This window comes from Bicyclus anynana, chromosome 21, assembly GCF_947172395.1.
Source record: "Bicyclus anynana chromosome 21, ilBicAnyn1.1, whole genome shotgun sequence".
Taxonomy (NCBI): domain Eukaryota; kingdom Metazoa; phylum Arthropoda; class Insecta; order Lepidoptera; family Nymphalidae; genus Bicyclus; species Bicyclus anynana.
Genome location: NC_069103.1, coordinates 14019989 through 14045066, shown reverse-complemented (window position 1 = coordinate 14045066; position 25078 = coordinate 14019989). Strand labels below are relative to the sequence as shown.

At 41.0% G+C, this 25078-nt stretch overlaps 1 protein-coding gene across 1 annotated transcript in view; it reads left to right on the top strand.

The window, feature by feature from the left end:
* Window positions 1-25078, top strand: part of LOC112054779 (5'-3' exoribonuclease 2 homolog) — a 42076-nt gene that overhangs the window by 12966 nt on the left and 4032 nt on the right. The window contains exons 13-16 of the mRNA XM_052888011.1: window positions 160-316; window positions 954-1149; window positions 3749-3945; window positions 5021-5137. Coding sequence (XP_052743971.1) covers window positions 160-316; window positions 954-1149; window positions 3749-3945; window positions 5021-5137 — 667 coding nt within the window. The remainder of the gene's footprint in view (window positions 1-159; window positions 317-953; window positions 1150-3748; window positions 3946-5020; window positions 5138-25078) is intronic.

Genomic DNA, 25078 nt, shown 5'->3' with positions numbered 1-25078 from the left:
TCACAATAAGTGCAAAAATTTAATTTTTCATCATCATCACCCTATTTTGACATTTTGACACCTCCACCAGAACTCTCTCCAAGAGAAGATTTGAAGACCCACCATGTTGTTCCAATGTGGCAGGCTACGACTATTTCTGATTATTGCCCTCTCTTCCAGTTCTCCCCGATCATCGACTTCTACCCCATCGACTTCAAGATCGATCTGAACGGCAAGAAGTTCGCGTGGCAGGGCGTCGCGCTGCTGCCCTTCGTGGACGAGTCGCGACTGTTCAAGGCGCTCGAGCCGTACTACAAGGAGCTGACGCAGGCGGAGAGTGAGTCCATCACCATAGTCACCATCATCAGCTTGTAACGTGGAAAGATCGATCGCCCTTTTTGGGGCCTGAGTTTCCTCGAAGGAGGAAAGACAGACATGAGGCAAATCGACGGTCTATCTACGTATGCGGGTCCTCTGGTACCCTTATACCTCTTAGACTTAAGGTCGTTAAAAAATGGTATAGACCCACCGCAACTCTGTCTTGCGTCTATCTTAGATGGGACTCGGCTTATATATGGTTTGGTGACTCATCCGTCCGACGTAGTCTGCGCCTGCAGCTACTTTCGAGACTGTTCACTAGACGCTTCTGGGTTTCCTATGCTTTGTTACAGGCTATCATCATTTATATGAAATATCATTCAGGACTTAAGTTTGATGTCTTATTAAGTTATTTACTTAGTCGAGGTTACTACTTATTGTAATTGTTATCAATTGTAAATTATAATACTGTATGACTTTTTCAAAAGAGCAACTGTTAAGTTTCTTGCTGGTATCTTCTCAGCAGAACCTGCCTTCCGAACCGGTGGTAGAATCTTTACAAATAGTCAACTGACGTGTCAAAAGTGCTTGTAAACTGAGCCTACTTGAAATAAATGATTTTTGATTTAATTTGATTTGATTTGATGTGTTCGCAGTATACCGCAACATCAAAGGGCACGATCGCTTGTACGTGGCGCCCTCTAACAAGAGTTACGACTTCCTGCTGGCGCTGTACCAGGACGCGGGCTCCGAGCTGCGCCAGCTGATAGACAGCGAGCAGCGCTACACCTTCCGCTGCGAGGGCGTGCGGGGGGACGTGATGCTCAGCGCGGACAGCGTGTGTATTGGCGGGTGAGTGTGCGCCTGCTGCTGCTGCTGCTGCTGCTGCTGCTGCTGCACCAGGACGCGGGCTCCGAGCTGCGCCAGCTGATAGACAGCGAGCAGCGCTACACCTTCCGCTGCGAGGGCGTGCGGGGGGACGTGATGCTCAGCGCGGACAGCGTGTGTATTGGCGGGTGAGTGTGCGCCTGCTGCTGCTGCTGCTGCTGCTGCTGCTGCTGCACCAGGACGCGGGCTCCGAGCTGCGCCAGCTGATAGACAGCGAGCAGCGCTACACCTTCCGCTGCGAGGGCGTGCGGGGGGACGTGATGCTCAGCGCGGACAGCGTGTGCATTGGCGGGTGAGTGTGCGCCTGCTGCTGCTGCTGCACCAGGACGCGGGCTCCGAGCTGCGCCAGCTGATAGACAGCGAGCAGCGCTACACCTTCCGCTGCGAGGGCGTGCGGGGGGACGTGATGCTCAGCGCGGACAGCGTGTGCATTGGCGGGTGAGTGTGCGCCTGCTGCTGCTGCTGCTGCTGCTGCTGCTGTACCAGGACGCGGGCTCCGAGCTGCGCCAGCTGATAGACAGCGAGCAGCGCTACACCTTCCGCTGCGAGGGCGTGCGGGGGGACGTGATGCTCAGCGCGGACAGCGTGTGCATTGGCGGGTGAGTGTGCGCCTGCTGCTGCTGCTGCTGCTGCTGCTGCTGCACCAGGACGCGGGCTCCGAGCTGCGCCAGCTGATAGACAGCGAGCAGCGCTACACCTTCCGCTGCGAGGGCGTGCGGGGGGACGTGATGCTCAGCGCGGACAGCGTGTGCATTGGCGGGTGAGTGTGCGCCTGCTGCTGCTGCTGCTGCTGCTGCTGCTGCACCAGGACGCGGGCTCCGAGCTGCGCCAGCTGATAGACAGCGAGCAGCGCTACACCTTCCGCTGCGAGGGCGTGCGGGGGGACGTGATGCTCAGCGCGGACAGCGTGTGCATTGGCGGGTGAGTGTGCGCCTGCTGCTGTTGCTGCTGCTGCTGCTGCTGCACCAGGACGCGGGCTCCGAGCTGCGCCAGCTGATAGACAGCGAGCAGCGCTACACCTTCCGCTGCGAGGGCGTGCGGGGGGACGTGATGCTCAGCGCGGACAGCGTGTGCATTGGCGGGTGAGTGTGCGCCTGCTGCTGCTGCTGCTGCTGCTGCTGCTGTACCAGGACGCGGGCTCCGAGCTGCGCCAGCTGATAGACAGCGAGCAGCGCTACACCTCCCGCTGCGAGGGCGTGCGGGGGGGCGTGATGCTCAGCGCGGACAGCGTGTGCATTGGCGGGTGAGTGTGCGCCTGCTGCTGCTGCTGCTGCTGTACCAGGTCGCGGGCTCCGAGCTGCGCCAGCTGATAGACAGCGAGCAGCGCTACACCTTCCGCTGCGAGGGCGTGCGGGGGGACGTGATGCTCAGCGCGGACAGCGTGTGCATTGGCGGGTGAGTGTGCGCCTGCTGCTGCTGCTGCTGCTGCTGCTGCTGTACCAGGACGCGGGCTCCGAGCTGCGCCAGCTGATAGACAGCGAGTAGCGCTACACCTTCCGCTGCGAGGGCGTGCGGGGGGACGTGATGCTCAGCGCGGACAGCGTGTGCATTGGCGGGTGAGTGTGCGCCTGCTGCTGCTGCTGCTGCTGCTGCTGCTGTACCAGGACGCGGGCTCCGAGCTGCGCCAGCTGATAGACAGCGAGCAGCGCTACACCTTCCGCTGCGAGGGCGTGCGGGGGGACGTGATGCTCAGCGCGGACAGCGTGTGCATTGGCGGGTGAGTGTGCGCCTGCTGCTGCTGCTGATGTTGCTGCTGCTGCTGCTGCTGCTGCTGCTGCTGCTGTTGCTGCTGCTGCGCCAGCTGATGGAACGCGAGCAACGACCAAAAACCATAGCAAAACGAACCTTATGACGGCCTCCGTGGCGCAGTGGTATGCGCGGTGGATTTACATGTCGGAGGTCCTGGGTTCGATCCCCTGCTGGGCCGATTGAGATTTTCTTAATTGGTCTAGGTCTGGCTGGTGGGAAGCTTCCGCCGTGGCTAGATACCACCCTACCGGCAAAGACGTACCGCCAAGCGATTTAGCGTTCTGGTACGATGTCGTGTAGAAACCGATAGGGGTGTGGATTTTCATCCTCCTCCTAACAAGTTAGCCCGCTTCCATCTTAGATTGCATCATCACTTACAATCAGGTGAGATTGTAGTCAAGGGCTAACTTCGTCAATCACTCATATTCGGCTCACTGCTGAGCTCAAGTCTCCTCTCAGAATGAGAGGGGTTAGGCCAATAGTCCAGCACGCTGGCCCAATGCGGATTGGCAGACTTCACACACGCAGAGAATGAATATAATTCTCTGGTATGCAGGTTTCCTCACGATGTTTTCCTTTACCGATTGAGACACGTGATATTAAATTTCTTAAAATGCACACAACTGAAAAGTTGGAGGTGTATACCCTGAACCGGATTCGAACCCACACCCTCCGGAATCGGAGGCAGAGGTCATATCCACTGGGCTATCACTAACTAACTTGTAAAGAATAAAAAAAAAAACCTCTTTTTTATTCATGGACATGCAGAAGTCTTATTCCCGGTCGTCAAACTAACCTACTGCAATTTTCACAGACAACTCGCCTCCCCAGTGGTGGGCCTGAAACCCGTGCTGGGCAACCAGGTGGTGTGCGTGCGCTACCAGGACCCGCAGTACCCCGACGACTTCATCTTCCCGGCGCGGAGGCTGCACGGCGCGACCGAACCCCCTCGAGTGCTGAAGCCGGGGAACCTTTCACAGCAGGAGAACAGGAACTGGAGGCCGCAAATTGGTAGGTGCTGAATATCCTGAGTTTAAAAGTCAAAGTCAAAACTAATTTACTTCAAGTAGACTTAGTGTACGCTTTGAAACGTCAGTTAGTTATGATATTATGGTATTCCAAGAGTGCCTTGATCAAAGAAGAGCGTATAACAATCTAATTCAGGTTATTTTAGGGTTTACAATTTTCAATATCTTGAGAAGCTTTCGCATCAATTTTGAATCGAGGGTCAAATACGATAATAGGACAGCGCGTATATTGAAGAGGCCCTATGACTGGATTCTTCGACATTGAACAAACCTGAAGGTTTGAGGTGAAACCTGAAATAAAAAGGAAATAAAAAAAGAGTATGCTGTAGACCACACGGCTAAAGTAAAACTTCTTTCAATAATAAAAAACAAAGCGCCATCTGTGAGCTTTAGGCATAAATCGCAACAGGTTCATGAAGTGTACAAAAAGGGATTGTTTCAAAGTTGTCTAAGAACGCCATCTATTGGTAGTTTTAAATAACAAATAGTGTTTCACTGTGCCTGTAGATGGCCACACGCGTCGCTCGGCTCCACCAGCTTACACCTCAAGTCAAGCGTTCGTAAAGAGGTTTTATTTCATTAAATAAGAATCATCATCATCATATCAGCCGATGGACGTCCACTGCAGGACACAGGCCTTTTGTAAGGACTTGTATCACGATACTGAGCCACCTGCGTCCAGCGAATCCCTGCGACTCGCTTGATGTCGTCAATCTACCTGGTGGGGGGTCGGCCAACACTGCGCTTACTAGTGCGGGGTCGCCATTCCAGCACTTTGGGACCCCAACGTCCATCGGCTCTTCGAACTATCTGCCCCGCCCATTGCCACTTCAGCTTCGCAACTCGTTGAGCTATGTCGGTGACTTTGGTTCTTCTGCGGATCTCCTCATTTCTGATTCGATCACGCAGAGTTACTCCTAACATAGCTCGTTCCATCGCCCGCTGTGTGACTCTGAGCCTTCTTATGAGGCCCATAGTTAGCGACCAAGTCTTATATGGACAGAACAAACACAACACTTTAAACTTTAAATAAGAATAAGAGTAATATATGTCGTTAGGCATGGTCCGCTCCAACACGGTGGCGTCGCTGGAGGCGGCCGGGCACCGCATGCTGGGCCACCAGCTGCCTCGCTCCGGCTCCCACTCCAACGTGCCGCCGCCGCAGCACCAGCACAGTAAGTGACGCTTAGAACAGTTCGACAGCCTCCGTGGCGCAGTGGTATTACAAGACTGAGGTCCTGGGTCCGGTTAAGGATCCCCGGCTGGGTCGATTGAGGATTTCTTGATTGGTCCAGATCTGGCTGGTGGGAGGCCTCGGCTAAGGCTGGGTACTACCCTACCGGTAAAGACGTACCGCCAAGCGTTTCAGCGTTCCGATGCGATGTCGTGTATAAACCGAAAGGGATGTGGATTTTCATCCTCCTCCTAACAAGTTAGCCCGCTTCCATCTTAGATTGCACTATCACTTGCTAGCAGGTGAGGTGTACCGTGGACATTTAGTTGGTCTGCCTTGGGAAAATAAGGTAATCTAATAAGCTTGTTGCATAGATAATGTATTTTTATTTCCCTAAGCGTATTCTGCAACCTATGAACTGGATTCAAGATCCATTGTCTGAGGGCAGTCCTTTTGGACACTTACCAATGGCATGGCATGGCAAAGAAACGCATCGCTCATTATAGTGACAATTGGCATCAACAGATTTAAAACAACTTTGGCTGTGTAGAAATATTCGAAATTGTTTATTTTTAAGCAATACATTTGCCATTTGCAACAAACTATGTGTGTGAATTAGGATTTCCCACTTTTACCTTTACCACAATAAAAACGGTCAAATTGAGAAACCTTCTCCTTTTTTGAAGTCGGTTAAAAAATTGATCAACAATAAATGTACAAACAACAACAACGAAACGAAACAACAACAACTCGTACAAAATTTCGTACTTTTCTGATTATTTAGGAGAGTAACAATTAATTTACTGTCCCCGGATTTTTTTTATACTTATCCTACAAGTATAAAACATTGCTACTTGCCAAATAACCATGGCAAACGCCCAAAGAGTTTTTTGTTGACATTTAAAGCCTCGAAATATATGAGGCCATAAATAATTACACTTACTACAGTTACAGTTCCACTGCTGGACATAGGCCTCTTGCGTGGACTTACAAACAAAACTGTCTGATACCTTTGAGATCTGATAACTTTTATACAGTGCAGACAATATGAATTCGCTTTGGCATTTCAATTACTTGAAATCGTTCTTGGTAGGATAATTTTTTTAAAACATTCTTTAAAAGAATTTTCAAAATCAGTAATATACCTAGCGCTGCAATGACGGTGTTTTTTAGTAAACATATAAAAATTAACTCTCTCCTTTTTTGAATTGGTTAAAATTTAAAGAAGGATTAAGTCTGACCCCAGTTTAAAGTTTAACAACGCCGAGTACGACAGGCCGATATTAATTTGACGTCAAAAAGAAAACAATCCCAACGTTTTGATGTGTTTATTGGTAAATATAATCCGGGGCACGCGGCACCGGAGGAGTCGCGTAATTGTGTCACGCGACCGCCCCCGCGGTAGGGTTGTCAACCATACTATAAACATCTGTGTATAGCTTAGCAAATAGTTATGTTTGGATGTTTGTTTCTCTTTAACGCAACTACTGAACCGATTTGGCTGAAAGGAAAGGTCCATTTCAGGTCCACTCTTGTATCATTAAAATTTAAAAAATACAAGGATCTTACTAAAATTTATTTAAGTGAATAAATGTAACTAAATAAAAAGAAATAAATAAAATTAAAACCCAAGTTTTTGAGTTATATCAAGATGGCGCCCTTAGAGCAACAATTACATGACAATTGACAGCAAACGTCAAATCGATTACTGCATTGAAAACGTCATCAATCCGCCATTATTACCCATAATAGTTATGCATTTCTTGGGAGATAATGAATATTATTTCGAAGGAATTATAGTCAATTCGTAGATTTGTATAATCAAAAATAGTTAAAAGTTAGTTTTATTAAGGTACAATGACTGGACCTGGGCTCCATACAATTTTGGACCATCTCCTTTGGAATTGAAATAGATTTTACTCTGGATTAACACATAGGCACACTTAAAAATACGATTTTGATGGTATGAATATTTGTTAGTCTTTCTCGCCGCGTCTACTGAATCGAATCATCTGCAATTTGAAGTAGAGAAAGATTATAGTCTGGATTGACTTACTTATTTTTTGTGCCAGAAAAATCCATGATTCCCGAGGGATTTGTAAAAAAACTAAATTCCACGCGGACGAAGTCGCGGGCGTCCGCCAGTGACTAATAACTATATAAATATCCTTATCTATCTTTGCGTCTACATAAAATACTGTTTTTCTTTAGGTTACTTATATTTTTCTAGGCCTTTACCCTTTCAAAGGTCCATATTTAATAAGAACATACTAACTAATATTACTAACATAATTTAAGAAAACTTGCTAACAAACTACTAACAACTTTTGAAATGTAATTTAGAAATGTAAATGTAAATATGAAATAAACGGCTTATTTATTATATTTTTCTGCTATGATATGTTGGCAACCCTATCCCCGCCGCCCCGAGGTGCCCCCTCCGCGCCGCCCTCCTCCCGCCCCCGCGCCGCCCCGCGCCGCTCGATTGATGCCGTAATTAGTGACGTTACTTATTACTCTCTCACCACTTGAACGGTGCATTCGTTTGGTATTAAAGTCATTTTTAATTAATATCAATCCTAATGGGAAGGTATTTAAATTGATTGTCTTTGTTGACATGGTGTTGGTTGGCCTTTATTAAAGTGATGTCATTCTTAACCTGTGGACCTAAGATGCGTCAACGTCATCTTGTTTCGTGAATACATATTGTCGACCAATAGCAGCCGAATTGAAATAAGTAATAGCACTCTCTTTCGTGGCGATGGGACAATAGAGAGAGCGATATTTTAGATACAGTGGTTATTGGTCGACAATTTATCTCTCGACGACGAGGTATGTCGTTAACGCATGCTAAGCTGGAGATCTTCTTGACTCAGTAAAATTTTACTGAGATATAGAATAATATATAACGTTTTTTATTATTCAATAGTGCGGTTTCAAATTCGCCTCTCTTCTCTTCCTCCCCTTACCTTCTCTCTTCCTATTCACTAAAACGCTAGACATGTTTTGAAATTTCATTGACGTTGTAAATACCTACTAATGATAAGATAACAGACCTACAGTTACAGACGTATTTTTGCATTAGGTATAATATTATTATGGATATTCTCTTTTGTGCACAACTACTACCCACACGGTCATCAAGGCCACAGTGGTGTTTCTTTTTAGATACATATAAAATATTATTTTGAACTCTATTTCTTAAATAATAAGGTTGAATGTCGAAATGTAAACAATAGCGACCAATTAGCGGAGCGTGTGTGTGTTTTGTCTAGTTGATCGGAGCTTTGTCTTGTGAGCGCGGAATGAGCGGGCGTGCTTATTAGCGGGAACTTTTTTTTAAATAGAAAAAAAAGTAAATCGGGCCACGAATAATGTTTATTGGTATAAGCGTCAGCGTGTCGTGTTCAACCGTTTTCTTTTCTTAATTATCAATCTGTTTTAATGGCCTCGCTCCTTAGAGGAGACACTTACCAGATTGTATGTATTTAACGGTTATTCGTAAAATAATAAAAAATATATAATTATATTGTAATCATTACTAATTAGGTACTAGTAATAAGTATTACAAAGAGGAACGTTTGTGAGGTTGTAGGGGTAATCAATGGGTCTACGGAACCGAATTTAAAAATTCTTTTACAAAACCATATTACACAGTATGTTCAGGAGTATTTCCCATAACTTTAGTGTTATATTCTTTGTCTAAGGAACATATTATGTTCTAAAATGAATACTTTCGGAGGAAACAACTCGAGCAGGTCCCAGGACTTGTGACCTTGGGAGTAGGTTTAAAGGATCCTTTCAGAATGTAAAAGCACTCACCCCTTCCCGACATGTTCGCTATGCCCACACTAAAGAATTTATGATAAACAAAATAATTACAATACAAAACATTATCATTAATTACAACACAAAACATTATTACACAAAATTACTAACGCGACTGACAGCGTGACGGTGTCTACGCTGCCTTACAAACAACTGAGCACAAGTCATCAAATACCGTTTTATTTATAACAAAATTGATATTACTCCACAATGATATAAATAATGAATGTTAATACAACCTGTAATCGAGGAACTTAGAACACTTGATACCCTGACGCTTTTGCGTTACGTAACGATGTTTGTCAGTTCACTCTAACTTTATCGTAAGCCGCATAAAAGAACTTCGTTTAAAAAAAGTCTACAATAAAATCTTTTAACAAAATTGTCTTTAGAATCTTCAGTTAATACCATTTTAAAGATCAATCACAAAGCATCAACAAACATGCAATTACGCAACTAAAATACGCATTAAACATTGAATTCCTCCGACGCCGCCAGAGAAAACAAAAATTACTAGCACAAAGATGGCTGAATGGAATCTATTATACGAAAATTCCAAATTCAAATTGGCCTATCGTCCCTCGGGGCATTGACGTGTAATAGCGCGCGAAAGCAAACAGGAAGTGCAAAGGGACGCCATTGTCCGATGCAGTGTCGCCAACTACGAAAATAATAATTATCGGGGGTTGCCAGGACAAAGGCGTCGATATAAAAACGCCACCGATACATTAAACTGTAGAAATGTTATTTTAGGCTTATACAAAAATCCTATTATACTTATAATGTAAAAATATAAAACAGTTTGGTATTGATGTTCAACTAAGTATTTGGATTTTATAGTAACTAAGAATACGTTGTTACTTTCCTCTTTGAGCTAACTTCGAAGCTACTTAAACGAGTTTTAAAAGAACGAATTTACGAGTAATTAATTATTAAAAATAATTTTAACATTTTGTATATCTGTTAGAAGAATAATTAATAATAGCTCTAAACTATACGTTTAGAGTTATTATCATAACAACAGTATAATAGTAGTCTTTTTTCGAATAAATATATAAATTAGTTTGCATATTTCAATGAACTCATAAATGAAATCATAAATGAATGAACAACTAAGGTTTGTTATGTTTTTCTAGCATTCTCATAACGTAAGTTGATTTTATACACTCAATCAATCTCAGACCAATTACCTTGTATGATTTCTATCGCACTCAAATTCACCAGTAAAAATGTTTGTCGTTTTTTGAGGGAGATGAGGTAGTCACACATCTAAAATGTTTAACAACAATAAATATATCCTTAGTCCTTACTCTACACACAACTATAAATTTTATATCTTAATACATACACATGTAATTTCAACACAACGAAACATCGATTTTATATATAAACACGTTTGATGATTCTTGACACAGGGGTGACCTCTAGCGAGGCAGGTCCTGTTTTAGAAGGTAATTAGTCAGATCAATCAATCCATTTAACGTGTACTTCAAAACCGTGGGGCATAACTAGTATTATGCGTACGTATTATCTTGAATTTTATATGTCAACGACAGTAGGGCCGATTTTTTTTTTACAATAACGGGTCGATCGGCTCAAGTGCTTCCTATTATCCGGTTGGAGAGGATTACGCTACAGTATCGGGCTTTTTTCTTTTTTTTTTTTACTTTTTTATCGCTTCCTTTATCCAGCTGCGAGGTCGAGGTGCGCTAATGCGTATTTTAGTTACTCTTTAATTTTTTTTTCTATTTATCCGCTTAAGATATCTTTTAACCTCTTTGGTGTATTTATGGATGCGAAGTGTCGCTGTTTTTTTTTTCTCTTTTTAAAAAGTGCTTATGGTCGGAAATTTTCCTTAATCTGTTTTTTTTTAAATTTGTTCGCAGGCATAAAATATAAATTGAATTAATTTTCAAATGTAATATATTACTACTACGGAAATTTTATAAGTTTCTCTTCAACTAAATTTAAAACAGAATTATAATGGGCGAAAATCGAATCTAGGACATTTAAAACTGAGTCTACCTTTGCCCATTGAAATATTCATACCTACAATAAAAAAAAAATAAAAAAAGAAGTCACTCAACTCGACTCCCAATTAATCTCTCTTTAGTTTTCAAATCAATTATATCTAGACCAGACTAAACGTGCGTAGTGTCTTATTGCTATAGTAATAGAGTTGATATTTGTATAGTAGGAACAGTCCGCGGTAGGGGGCGCCACGTGGCCTAATTACACACCCCCCAAACTAGGGGGCTCTCTAATTGAATACGGATAACTGATCGACGTCACCGGAATAAATATTACTGATGTTTGATTTAAAGGAATTTTTTTGTATTAGGTAAATACTAGCAGACGCCCGCGACTTTTTCCGCGTAAAATTCAGTTTCAGCTCACAAATCCCGCGGGACCCATTGATTTTTCCGCGGCTGATGTGTTGCTCAATAACTTCGTCTATCTTCCAGTGTAAGTCCCATTAAAATCGGTTCAGCCGTCCCAGAGGAAAACCTGGACAAACAGACAGACAAATAAAAAAAATAGTTTGTTTGTGTAAATAATATGCACTTTTAATTACTCTATTACATTTAATATGATATTATATTGATCGCTTAGTGACCTTACTACTTCCTTCCGTACTTCAATAACCGGAACTTAGGAAACCAATAAGACCGACTGTCCGTTAGACGTAGGGGTCCCAAGGTGCTGGAATGGCGACCCCGCACAGGAAAGCGCAAACCCCATGCAACCCACCAACTCGCACGAAAACATCAAGCGAGTCGCTGATGATAATGAATGTGTTGGTCAAAGAATTTGTTTATTAGTATATTTTAAACAGTAATTCTGAGGACCGGGGTTCAATTCCCAGATCCCGGAAGTTCACAACGCCAGCGAGGTCCTCTCCGCTTAAAATGCTTAAAAAGCTAAAAACTGTTATTCGGCGATACAACTCCGCCGTGAGCTTAGACACTTGAGCACGCGCGCTGCCGGCGTCTAATTATTGCGGGCGGATCGCAGGTTGCGCCGGGCCCAGACTGTCCACTGGTGCTCAAAGTGCGCCCCAGCCCACCTGTGGACCATGATTGAAGCTTCGCATTTGTGGGCTCTTTGTAAAAACTCGTAAAAGGATGTTTGATTATTGCGTTAGCTCAGTCTGGCCACTGCCGCTCAAAGAGTGCTCAGCCACATGTGGGCCACGAGTCTGCGTCAAAGATGTTTAATGAGTGCATCCCGGGCCAGCTGTAAGCGAGGAAATTAAAGCGTCGTGTATTCGTAGTTTGTGACCTTTATTTGATCGCAGTTTGCGCCGATCTTGGTCTACCCGAAAAATGCATAGAACTGCGTCTCAGTCTAGTTGCGGGGTATGTATGCGTATAACTTTATAAAAACTTCCAAAAGGCGATTATGCGAGCAAATCGCAGGTTAGGCCGCTTTAAAGGTGCAAAAGGTGAAAACAAGCGGTAAATTGGTCTCAGGTTGATGCTTCGTTCGTAAAACTTTATTACAACTCAAATAGTAATCTCTGATTAAAACGGGCGGATCACGACACTGGAACGACATGATTAAAAACTAACACGACCACTAAATTACAATACCATGACTAATCAAAGAAAGAAAAGCTCCTACTCCATAACTTAACTCAGGACTCAAACCCAGAACCTCGTTATCCAAATCCACGTGGGCTAACCACTAAACCGAAGATCAGGTATTTAGCAGAAGTCATTAAGAGTCTCCTCTCAATGAGAGGAGTCAGACCAATAGTCCACTACTCACCCAATGCCGATGCCAACGGGTTGGCAAACTTCACAAACATAGAAAATTAAGAAAATTCTCATGTATGCAGATTTCTTCACGATGTTTTTCCTTTAATGTTTACCGTTATTTAATTTCTTAAAATGCACATAACTGAAAAGTTGAGAGGTGCATGCCCCGGACTAGATTCGAACCTACGCCTTCCGAATCAAAGGCAGAGATTATATGCACTGGGCTAACACAGCTAGCAGAAGTACTAAAACAATATCCTGCATACATAGCACCGTATGCGAACACATTGTGTTTAATGGTCAACGCCTCACACTTTGGGAAGCGCTGCTCCACCACCACCCGCTACACGTTCAAGAGCCGTGGCGGCTCGTTTCTCGTTTATTTCTCCTGTTTTTTCATATTTTTCTCTCTCCTGACAAGAAATTGTCAAGTGTCTAGTGACAACTGTATCCTTGTTCACAAGTCATTGTTCCCCGGACGCAGGGGTTGCGTCATTGTCAATGAGGGTAGGCTTCGATATTTTAAAACAAAGGGAATAGGGGATTAGAATTTGAGATGCTGAGACTTTTTTTGGGATAATACCTACTTGTGGATTGTATTACCGTTTTTTATGCAATGATTTTTTTCACTTTTTAACCGACTTCAAAACAAGGAGGTTCTTAATTCGGGTGTATGTTTTTTTTTGTATGTATGTTACCTGATTACTCGAAGACGCCTGGACCGATTTCAATAATTCTTTTTTTTGTTCGAAAGCGTATACTCCTGAGGTGGTCCCATTTTCATCATGTCAGGATCTGATGATGGGACCCTAGAGAAATCGAGAGGAACTTTCAGAAATCGTAAGAACCGCGCTTATGAAGAACATAATACAATGTTATTTTTCGCTTTTTAGTTTAGTCGGTACGTTTTATGTTTTTTAAGTCGGTTGAATTTTTTTAATAATTTTTTTTTACAGATTAAAAAATTTGTCTTTTATGGCATACATACACGTGTCTTATATTTGCATCTAAGTAGTAACTTTACGATGATTACAATGTTTATATATTTTAGATTAATCAAAACCTTGAACGTTACACTTAGGTATCGAGTAGAACTAGTACTTACGTACTAGTTCTACGTACTTTAGTAGACTATTTATGTGTAAGTACTACTCGTACCTACTTATTTATGATTTACTTAATAGTAAGTATAATTCACATGCAAACATTGAAAAATTCATGTAGGTAATTTGATTTCGTAAAACAAAAAAAAGTCAGGTGTTATAAAATCATCTTTGACGAAAACGCATTTAAGTAACGTTAATCTCACCAGAATTGGATAGATAGTATAAGAAATTGGCGAACATAGGTCTATTCAGATGTGGTCGACCTTTAGTTTTAATTTCTAGATTACTTTTGGTATTAATATTACGTAAAAAAACTTAAAAAAATAAAAATAAATTATATTATTGCGGCATTTTAAAAAAATGGGGCATATACAGAAAAGGTGTATTTTATCGACAAAAATCTTTTCACATGATCGTTAGCTTCGAAAAACACTGTAGATTCGCAATCGAAACTGGGTCACCATCTATATCTCGTGTAGAGTAGTAAATCCTCGAGAGGCGTAACTTCAACTGCCAAAAAAGGGAGTACAAAACAGATCCCGCCACTTGACCACGCCGCGTAGCCGCGGTTCGCTCGTAATTAGACTTTGACGGCGGCGCGTGCTCGAGTGTCTAAGCCGAAAGTGTAAGCGAAATTACAGTTTTTAGGGAAATTTTGATGATTTTCTCGCCTTTGCGGCTTGGTTGTCTGCGTGTGAAGCTCGGGGTTCAATTCTCCTGATAATAAGATTTAACTATTTCCTACTAGTAGATGATGGCTGGATAAATGGCTTTCGTCGTCATCAACCCATATTCGGCTCACTGCTGAGCTCGAGTCTCCTCTCAGAATGAGAGGGGTTAGGCCAATAGTCCACCGCGCTGGCCCAATGCGGATTGGCAGACTTCACACACGCAGAGAATTAAGATAATTCTCTGGTATGCAGGTTTCCTCACGATGTTTTCCTTCACCGATTGAGACACGTGATATTTAATTTCTTAAAATGCACACAACTGAAAAGTTGGAGGTGCATGCCCCGGACCGGATTCGAACCCACACCCTCCGGAATCGGAGGCAGAGGTCATATCCACAGGTCATATCCACTGGGCTATAAAAAAAGGGATTTGTGGAAATGGCTTTGCTGTTTTTTTTTGCTTAATTTTTTAATCACACTATAATATTATAGGCGAAAGTTTGTGTGTAAGTGTGAATGTTGTTCCTATACCTACGCTGCGGCTACTGAAGCGATTTGGCTGAAATTTGGAATGGAAATAGACGTTAATCTGGATTAACACATAGGATACTTTTCATTCCGGAAAACCCCATGGTTCCCGAGGGATTTGTGAAACACTTAATTCCACGCGGATGAAGCCGCGGGCGTCCGCTAGTGATATATATTTTTCTTTTTGATTTCTCTCTCCGTGGTCGTTCCTTCATTTCTGGAGATCGTGGACCTGGGAAGATCCCAACATCCTGCGGGTCCACGTTTTCGTTGAAGTCGCATACTTTTCTTTGTGCTGAAATTTTCATCGTCGTCTAGTGTATTGAATTCAAGAGAGTAGAGTTTGAATTGGCACATTAGGTATAATATTGTCGATTAAAACTGGAGTTTATAATAAACTAGCAGACGCCCGCGACTTCGTCCGCCCCTAAACCTCCTTAATCCGGCCCTATTCTTCGTAAAATAAAAAAAATAAAAATCCGTTCTTAGCTATTACCTACTAACCATAAACTACTTCCCTACCAAATTTCATCTTTGCACGTCAAGCTGTTTTCGAGATATCGTGATGAATGACCATCGCATTTATCAATACTAATATTATAAAGCTGAAACGTTTGTTTGTTTGAACGCGCTAATCTCATGAACTACTGTTTCGATTTCAAAAATTCTTTTAGTGTTAGATAGTCTATTTATCGTTATATTATCCCCGTATTATTTTACGGGAATGGGTACCACGGGGCGTGATGAAACCGCGCGGCGTCAGCTAATATATTAAGATTTATTATTAATTAAATCTTCCTACCTTATTAAGTTACTCTATGAGAAGGCACAACTAACTAAAACCATAAAATCTTTAACACAAAAGCTACACGAAACTCGGTTATATCATAAAACACATAACAACGTATTTATACACAAAAAAGAGAATCTTTTCACAGTTATAGGTAACTATGTAGTACGCGGCAGCTACATAATGTTTAATGAAGGTAGGACGAGAACGGATCCGCCGCGCCCCACGTTGGGCGCCACTGCACAATGGCACCTAATGGCGACGCCTCGTTACGCACTCGCGCTGAGAGCATAATTATAAATGGCGACGACTCGGGGACCATCTGAATTATCACGTGCCTTTTAAAGATTAACTAGGCGCTGCGAATGGAGCCAGCGCAGAGCACGTGTTAAGGAGTAATCAACTGTTCCCGCGCTTTTTTGTGCGAAACTACCCGCTGAATGGCGGTTTCAGTTGACGCTGCTTGGAGTTCTGTAGCTAGTTTTTTTGAAGTTTGATTTTTTGTGAGCCACCTACTCCAAACACAAATTACGCTTTCCTTAAGTAGGCGTTTGCTGAGTGAATGTTTGTGAAGCGATTATTCAATCTGGTTTGTATGTACAGGAGAGTTATCTTACCCTGGCGCTGGGTGAGAAAAATTTACAGATGTGTCGTTAAACTTAATATTAAACAGTTTAATTAAAATGTCGCTCCTCGTTATATGTATTCCAAAAATATGCGGGCTATTTTCTAATTCGGGTGCTTTCAATAATTATAATACTCGTATACCTACTACGAAATTTTTACTTAATGAATTCTTATAACTGACGAATTATCCAGCTGGATAATGCGCACCACCTTTATTTACATATACATATAATGTTCACAACATAGACATCATCAATTCTTTAGATAAAGATTTTTTTGCCTGCAATATCATTCAATCCCTTACCATCAAGTGTAATTGCAGCCAAACGCTAGCCAACATTAAAGAAAATAGCCATACAGTCTGTTTAAAAACATTTCCATCGCATTTAGTTAAAAATGTAGGTAAATTGTGAACGGCGGGCGTTCTTACGTCCGCATTGAAGCCGCGTCCTTGGTATAATTTTGGCGCGCGCTCGACGCCATTGCTCTTATTTGCGACTCTTTCACGCCGTGAATGTGTCGCGCCGTGTCCATTAGGTGCCTATTATGTGCGACGAGACGTTGGCGCTTACTTTTTTTTACTATTGCCATGTGGAAGACTGCGGTGAATGTACTTCCAGTGCTGTGATAGCAGTCAAGCGTTAGACTTTAGGTGGATTGGTATTAGGTATAATACAGAAAATACCCACACCAGACTGTTTAATCAGGGTACTGTAAAGAACTCTAACCACCATCTAACAGAGAAAACGGAGCTTCTTCGGATATCTAAAAAGAGAAACCCAGTCCAAGATTAATCTTGGAAGGAAAGCTTATTGGCAAGATACCAAGCGGTCGTCAATGCCGAAAATGGAAGATGGACCGGATCACCGGACTCGACTACCTACAAGATAATACTTTTAAGTAGATAAGTGTAATAAAGAAAATATCCATACTAGACTGTTTAATCGAGAAACTGGAACTGATGACCAAACATACAGAAATTATGCCCACCAATATACAGAGAAAACAGCTACTTTGGGAGACCTACATAAAGGAGCTTCTGTTTTCGTTTCCAAGAATGATGTCGAAAGGAAAGCTACTTGGCAGGAGAGCTTCCGGTAGTCAAAGACGAAAATGTTTAGACATAACAGTGGACCGGACTCTTCTACCGACAATTGAAGCTATAGCTGTGGCAGACAGAGAATCTTTTAGCATATTGAACTCCAAACTTCGTCCTAAGGACGGCCAAACCAACAACCAACAATGATGGTCACGCTACGTCCGAATTGAAGCAATGTTCTTAGTTTAATTTTGATGCATACTAAGCTGTCAGGTGAACTACTGTCCAAACACGGCTAAAACTCACATGATACAAGGAGTATGCCCGACTAGTTTCGAACCCATAGGGCCCTTAGTCATGAGCTGGTTCTTGCAATGCTGCAATTTATTTCAATTCAATTCAATTCATTTATTTTGCTGAGAACACATACCTACAATCTAATGTATTCAGCCATTTCTGGCATACAACAATTTATATTACAAATATTATTGACAAAATATAAAATAATAAATAATAGCAGATGATTAATCAAAAAATAAAAATTAGAAAAAGTTAAAAATTACAATCTGTGCAGGTACGAGTACTTATGTCAAATAATAATAATTAATAATATATAATAATAATCTTTACAATGTCATAGGATAAACATAATTAATAAATATAAACAAAAAAAATTGAATATTAAAAAGGATCCAAACCGCGCCACGGCGGCGCGAGCGGCCGCTCGCAGCGCGCGTCGGGAGATTGAAGGTTCCGTTACACTCTCCAAAAGGTTCATGAATATCATCTTGATTAGATCCGTCTTCTTGTGAGTTTTAGGCGTGTTTCATAATCAATTAATATGAATAACACTCACGATAGTTTGAATTCTAAAAAGTTTCATATATATCGGAAAATGAAAAATAAAGTAAAGGAGGCAGCAGGCAGCGGTAATCGCGCCCTCGAGCCGAACCTGCGAGTCGCCAGCAGTAATTAGAAGCTGCCGCGGCGCGTGCTCGAGTGGCTAAGCCGATGAGCCGATGAGCGCTGCGGAGACGGAAATATAACACTTTCTGCGCTGAGGGAAAATTCCTGAACCGCCATATTTAAAATACGTTGCAAACCAGACACCATCATTTTAATTTACTTAAAATCTTGGCAAACTGTTTATGTATATATGCTTGTATTAACTATATTTGCACGCTAGTCATAAAGGCAAAAACAAACGACAACACACGTTTCTATGAAAATAAATAATATAGTTAAAATTGAAATTCAAGCATTCCTCGTATATCTCCTATCTCTATCTCCCTATATACACATATTATCCAAGAGCATTTTAAGAAAAGAAATATCACGTGTCTCAAACGATGAAGGAAAAACATCTTGGGGAAACCTACATTAAATGATTACACATGATTGAAAAGATGAGATGTCGAAATAGTGCCTACTTGTGTATGAATACCACCTGAGAATTTTCGTAATTCTCTAGGTGTGTGAAGTCTGCCAATCCGCATTGGGCCAGTGTGGTGGACTAATTCCTCTCATCCTGAGAGCAGACTCGTGCTTAACAGTGAGCCGAATATGGGTTGTTAATGAATGAATGAACCTTTGAGTTTGAGATATATTTTATGATATTATGTATCGATGACAAGGACAACATTTTGTGGATAAGCTATCCGACACTTACCACGGCGGTGAAGGCATTAAGGGTGGTGACACACCTCGCAGCCGGCAGCAGGGCTCAGCCGCACACAAAGCGATCAAACACTCTGCCGTCTTAGCGCCGCCGCCGCCGAGTGCGCCCTCGACTTAGCTAAAATATAAATAAGGGCAACATTCCCACTCCTGCTTGCCACTTCTAAATCTTTACAAAGTACGAATTATTCCTTTATGTCAATATATAAATCTATCCCTTTATGTCAATATATAAGTCCATTTTATCTGTCTGTCTACCTTTACACAGCCAAACCATTGAATCAATTTGGACGAAATTTGGCATTGAGATAATTTGGACCTTGGAGCGGAAGAAAGAAAGAAAAGAAAGAAAAATGCGTTTATTTCAAAACGTATTTCCATGGCTCCCGCGGTATTGATTGAACAATTGTTATTTACTGTTTATTTATTAATCATGTTAATTTTAATTTGACTTAAGTAACTTGGAACTTTTATATTTGAAATACCATATTGCTAATACTGCTAATAATGAAATATGGTAATACATGCTTTTGAATAAAGCGTTAGCTTTTAGCGAAGTCTGTTTTGTGTTTTGACCGGTGGATCAACGGATCGTTAGCAAGGCAAAGAAACATGTTTATAAATTATCATAAATCTGTCTTTGAGAGTTTGCTTATCATCGGTTTGTTGGTGAACTTATTACTATACTATGTGACTCCTTCTTTGTCTGCTCACTGCTTTCCTGATGTTTCTTGTGTGTTTTTTTTTATTCCTTACAACTTGACCCAAGTTGAGACAAGTTGGCCCTTGACTACAATCTCACCTGATGGTAATCGATGATGCAGTCTAAGATCGAATCGGGCTATAAATAGCGGTCATATAAATCCATCGCGCATACCACTGCGCCACCAGGCCGTCAAAACCAAAATTTACTTGTTTACACACAACGCCTTTGTGCCAACAACTTATTACATCCGAAGTAAAACCGGCTTCCTTAGGTAGTTTAACTTCACCTATTGTATTTACGTACTGTTGTACTATTAATAAAACTAATTTAAAAGTTTCGGATTCACATAAACCCTGTCTCGCGACGCAGCGAAACAAAAAACACTTATTTGATTTACAATACTATATAGGTACCTACCTATTCATTCCTTTTGTATCCAGGTAATGTAAAATGTTATCGTTGCTATAAAAGTTTATTCATATACACTTAAACGTATTTACTGTGCTTTTATATATTTCCGGATTCAGCACCATTATAATAAGTAGGTATAAACTTGAGCATTCATTTCCTTATCTAGAACCAAATCCCTTTGCATTTCCTGATTGTCACAATAGGTACTCATATACAAGTAGGCACTCTCCCGACACCTCGTCTTTTCAATCAAGTGTGACCATTTAATGCGTGTGACACTAGCTATAATGGGTCAGATAATGACGCATTACCGCGTCAGCGTCACACAATCTGTTACTTATCTGACACAGGGTATAATATCCCTTTTGTAAAACCGCACCAAGTGTTTGCTGATGGTCACGGGATTTGTGAATGGATCCGAATCCTTTAATGTCGTGTAAAAGCTATTAAGAACCGTGTTAGCCCAGTGGATATGACCTCTGCCTCCGATTCCGGAGGGTGTGGATTCGAATCCTGGCATGCACCTCCAATTTTTCAGATGTCTGCATTTTAAGAAATTAAATATCACATGTCTCAATTTTCTAAATTCTCTTCATTTATGTGAATAGCATTGGCCCGGCGGGCGTGGTGGACTATTAGCCTAACCCCACTCATTCAGCGAGGAGTCGTGGTTAACAGAGAGCCGTGATAGCCCATTGGATATGACCTCTGCCTCCGATTCTGGAGGGTGTGGATTCGAATCCTGGCATGCACCTCCAATTTTTAACCGACTTCAAAAAGGAGGAGGTTCTCAATTCGGTCGGTATTTTTTTTTTTTTTTTTTTATGTATGTACACCGATTACTCAAAGACGCGTGGACCGATTTCAAAAATTCTTTTTTTGCTTGAAACGGTATAGTCCCCATTTGGTCCCATTGCCATCATGACAAGATCTGATGATGGAATCCTGGAGAAATTGAGGGGAACTTTCGAAAATTATATGGGTGTCTAGTGTGTTCGTGAACTTTTCCATTTAGTGCCTTTGAGAAATACAAAATTATGAAGGTTTAAAATCGATCTGATGATGGAGTCATAAATAGACGAGGGAACTCCTTGGCGATTTACAGCAGTTACCTTGTGTTTGGGCTTGATTAATTTGTCTTAATGAGAACTTTCCACATAAATAGGTTGTGACTGTCATTTAGGGGTTTGGTGATGAAGACCAAGGACAATTAAGGGAACTCCTTAACAGTTAACAGTAACTACCTTGTGTTTGGCCTTGATTAATTCGTATTGCTGAGAACTTTCTACCTAGATGAGTTGTGTCTGTTATTAGGGGTCTGATGATGAAGACCAAGGTCAATGAAGGGAACCCCTTGACGGTTTACGGTAGCTACCTTGTGCTTGGGCTTGTTTAATTTGTATTGCTGAGAATTTTGTACCAAGATGGGTTGTGACTGTCATTAGGGGTCTGATGTATTCGTTTGAGATGAAATTTTACACTAAAAATTGAAAAATAATAAAAATTTTAATAAAAAAAATACAACCGACTTCAAAACCTAAAAACGTACCCACTAAACTAAAAAGCGAAAAATAACATCATAATATGTTCTACCTGCTGATCAGTATGAAGTCGGTGCTTAGCCGGTGTTGTCTTAATTTAAGCCATTTCTGACAGGACCACATGAAACAACATTGTCTGCAAAATCTAAATCTATAAGATATGCTCACATGGCTTGAATTAATACATCACCGGCTTAGCACCGCCTTCATACTGATCAGCAGGTAGAACATATTATGATGTTATTTTTCGCTTTTTAGTTTAGTGGGTACGTTTTTAGGTTTTGAAGTCGGTTGTATTTTTTTTATTAAAATTTTTATTATTCAGATTGTTATTATATATATTGAGAACATTATTTCTGTGCAAACCATTGTTCAGATCCGTACAGTCATTCAGGAGTTAGAAATTGGGTAGCCAGGGTAACAATTCGGTTTTTATGTAGTAAACTAGATGGCGCTGGTAGTCTAAGAGATCGCGCTGGCGTTCGTCAGTACGAAAAGTATAACATACACATTGAAAGTTTACGCTGTACTGACGGACGGATCTAATAAGTGTTGTCAATTCACTGTAGATACCGATAATTATATAGATTTTTGGAAGTGCTAGTACGTATCGTATATTAGCACTAGTGTTGGGTAGGACATGACTTGAAAAAGAGTTTGTAAGTGTTGCCTCTTTTTTGTACCGAGGTAGTACAATGTCCCACTTCAAATGAGGCGAGGCGTACTGAAGCTTGGCACTACATTTGAATTTTGAAGTAACGAATACAAATGTCATATTTGAACTTTGTTTGAAGCAACGTGTACAAATGTCATGTTTGTACTAGTACAATAATATAGCTTAGTAATCATAGATTTACGATTCGGTACAAGTATTCTATGTTAGTAATAGTTTGTCTTACATACTGATATTAAATGCCAAACTTATTTTTAACCTATATAAAATAGATCGATTCACCTTGGTTATTATATTTCAGTTTTTAAATTATTAAGTAATTTTTATTTTTATAAAATGTCAATTGAATAAATCCAAATTCAAAAAATAATATTTCTAAACGCATCGTATACTATTTCCGTCGCGTTAAGGAATATAGTACAAAATTATATGACAGGACTACAGAATGACGTCCCATTCGACTTTTGTACTATAGTACGCGCGTTAACAACTGAGTCTTAGGGCCATAAATCATTTCTCTATATCTATCTCGCTTGCACTTATGGGTCTTATGGAGCCGTCTAGTGAAGGGTGTAACAATGAAAGACATATTATCGATAAGTAAAGTTTATTATCGTATCTTGTTCATTTGCCAGATGGTCTAAAGCGTAGACCTTCTGCGGGTTACTGGCTTTTACTTTTCTTATTAATTCTTCAATAATTTCGTTGCTGGAATATGGAATCTTTTTCTTTGTCAACCATTCTTGAATTTCAGCTTTCCTCGTGTTTCTTGTGGGTATCTTTTCCAACTGTATCGAATGATAGCTTGCGTTATCGACAATTATAACTGAGGGCTCTTCAAGTAGATTCAGGAATTCGGAAAACCATGCCATATATGTTTCGCCATCCATTTCTGTGTGGTAATCAGCATCCTTTGATTTCACCGCTTTAAATATTAGCTTCGCATCTGGAACGAAGCCAGTCCTTGCAGAACCCGCATGGCAAACTATTAATCTTTGGCCTTTTCCCACAGGCTGATTCTTGAAACCTCCTTCATCGTTGCTTCCAAGCCACATCCTCTTTCTTGCATGGTTTTGATTAATCCATGTTTCGTCTAGATAGAAACGTGGTCGCTGATCGTTAGTTCTTCTAAGTAAATCCAATTTCCTTAAAAAGTCCATTCTAGCACAAACAATATCAGTTCTTTCCATTAAATATTTACGTCCTTCGCTATTTTTCTTATACTGGAACCCAACCTCCTTCAGTAGTATTCTCATTGAAGTGTTGCCGCATTTAAAATCGGGTAATTGTTCACGGAATTTTTCTAAAATTTTCGCCACGGATGGATACTCTCCATTCTCATAAAATGAAGCTACAGTTCGCTTCAACACACTTTTATCAAAATCGTCAATATTAGTGACGGTTTGTGGTTTCTTAAAATTTGTTCTTGGTATACAGGTACTGCCTGATTGTGATACTTCCGTCTTGATTCGGTCCACTGTCGCTCTGCTCACACCACAAACAAATGCGGCCATTTCACGTGGTTTGTTGAAATTTAGAGAAGCCACTTTATTCGGATCACTTTTCAATTCATTGAGAAACAGGAATACGTTGTGAATCAGTGTTCGAGCTTGAGGGCTAATATCGCCATGTAATTTCTTCAGATCAACGTTAGAAAATAAAGTATCCATAGTGCGCAACGAGTAACACATGAATGTATTTATTTAATTGCAGTAAACACATTTATAGCAAAAAAAATACGCAATGCAATTACATTAGAAACCGACCAATCAGAATCGTCCAAATCATTATTGACTCATCATTAGCACGTGCGCAGGTAGCCGTTTATCGATAATTAGGGTGCGCAGGTAGGCGCGCTGCACATTCCTATCTTTTTTGACTTTTATGACCGGACGACTCAGATGATAACGCGCATACTATAGTGTCTCGCTTTCTCTCGCGTACGAGTAAAGCAACTACCGCGACAGAAAATGTGAAGTAGTACATTTTTAAATGTTGAGCCGCTCTTACATTGTGACGTCATGTACGGGACAAATGTCCTGCCTCTTGTATGTCCTACTCAACGCTAATTAGCACTAATAAAACACTAAACATATCAGCTGGCCTATTTCCTATTATGGTTTATATTATCAACCCATCAAAATAAAAAAAAAACAATTGACAAAATGTCATCCACATACTATGATACAAATTACAAATGTCCTCCGGTACTTACGGTGTATATCACATAGTATGTAGATGACACTTAGTTGTCCACTTCAATAAGTTGATAATAAAGACCAAAATAGTGAATTAGGCCACAGTTATCACAGTAGTCATTAATAGGTAGGTCATTGTAAAGTAATTTCATATTAAAGTAGTATTTCTATTTATATGTTAGTATCGTTTATAACATTAGGTATATGTAGTGTGCATTATATTATATTATATATACAGTGCCCCTCCTATCCTAATACGAGTATATATAAAATTAATATTTATTCACTCTACAGAATCGGACTTGTAACAATAACTGATAAAATACTTGTATATATGTATTTTATCAGATATTGTAACAAGTAATAATTAAAATAATTTTGATTAT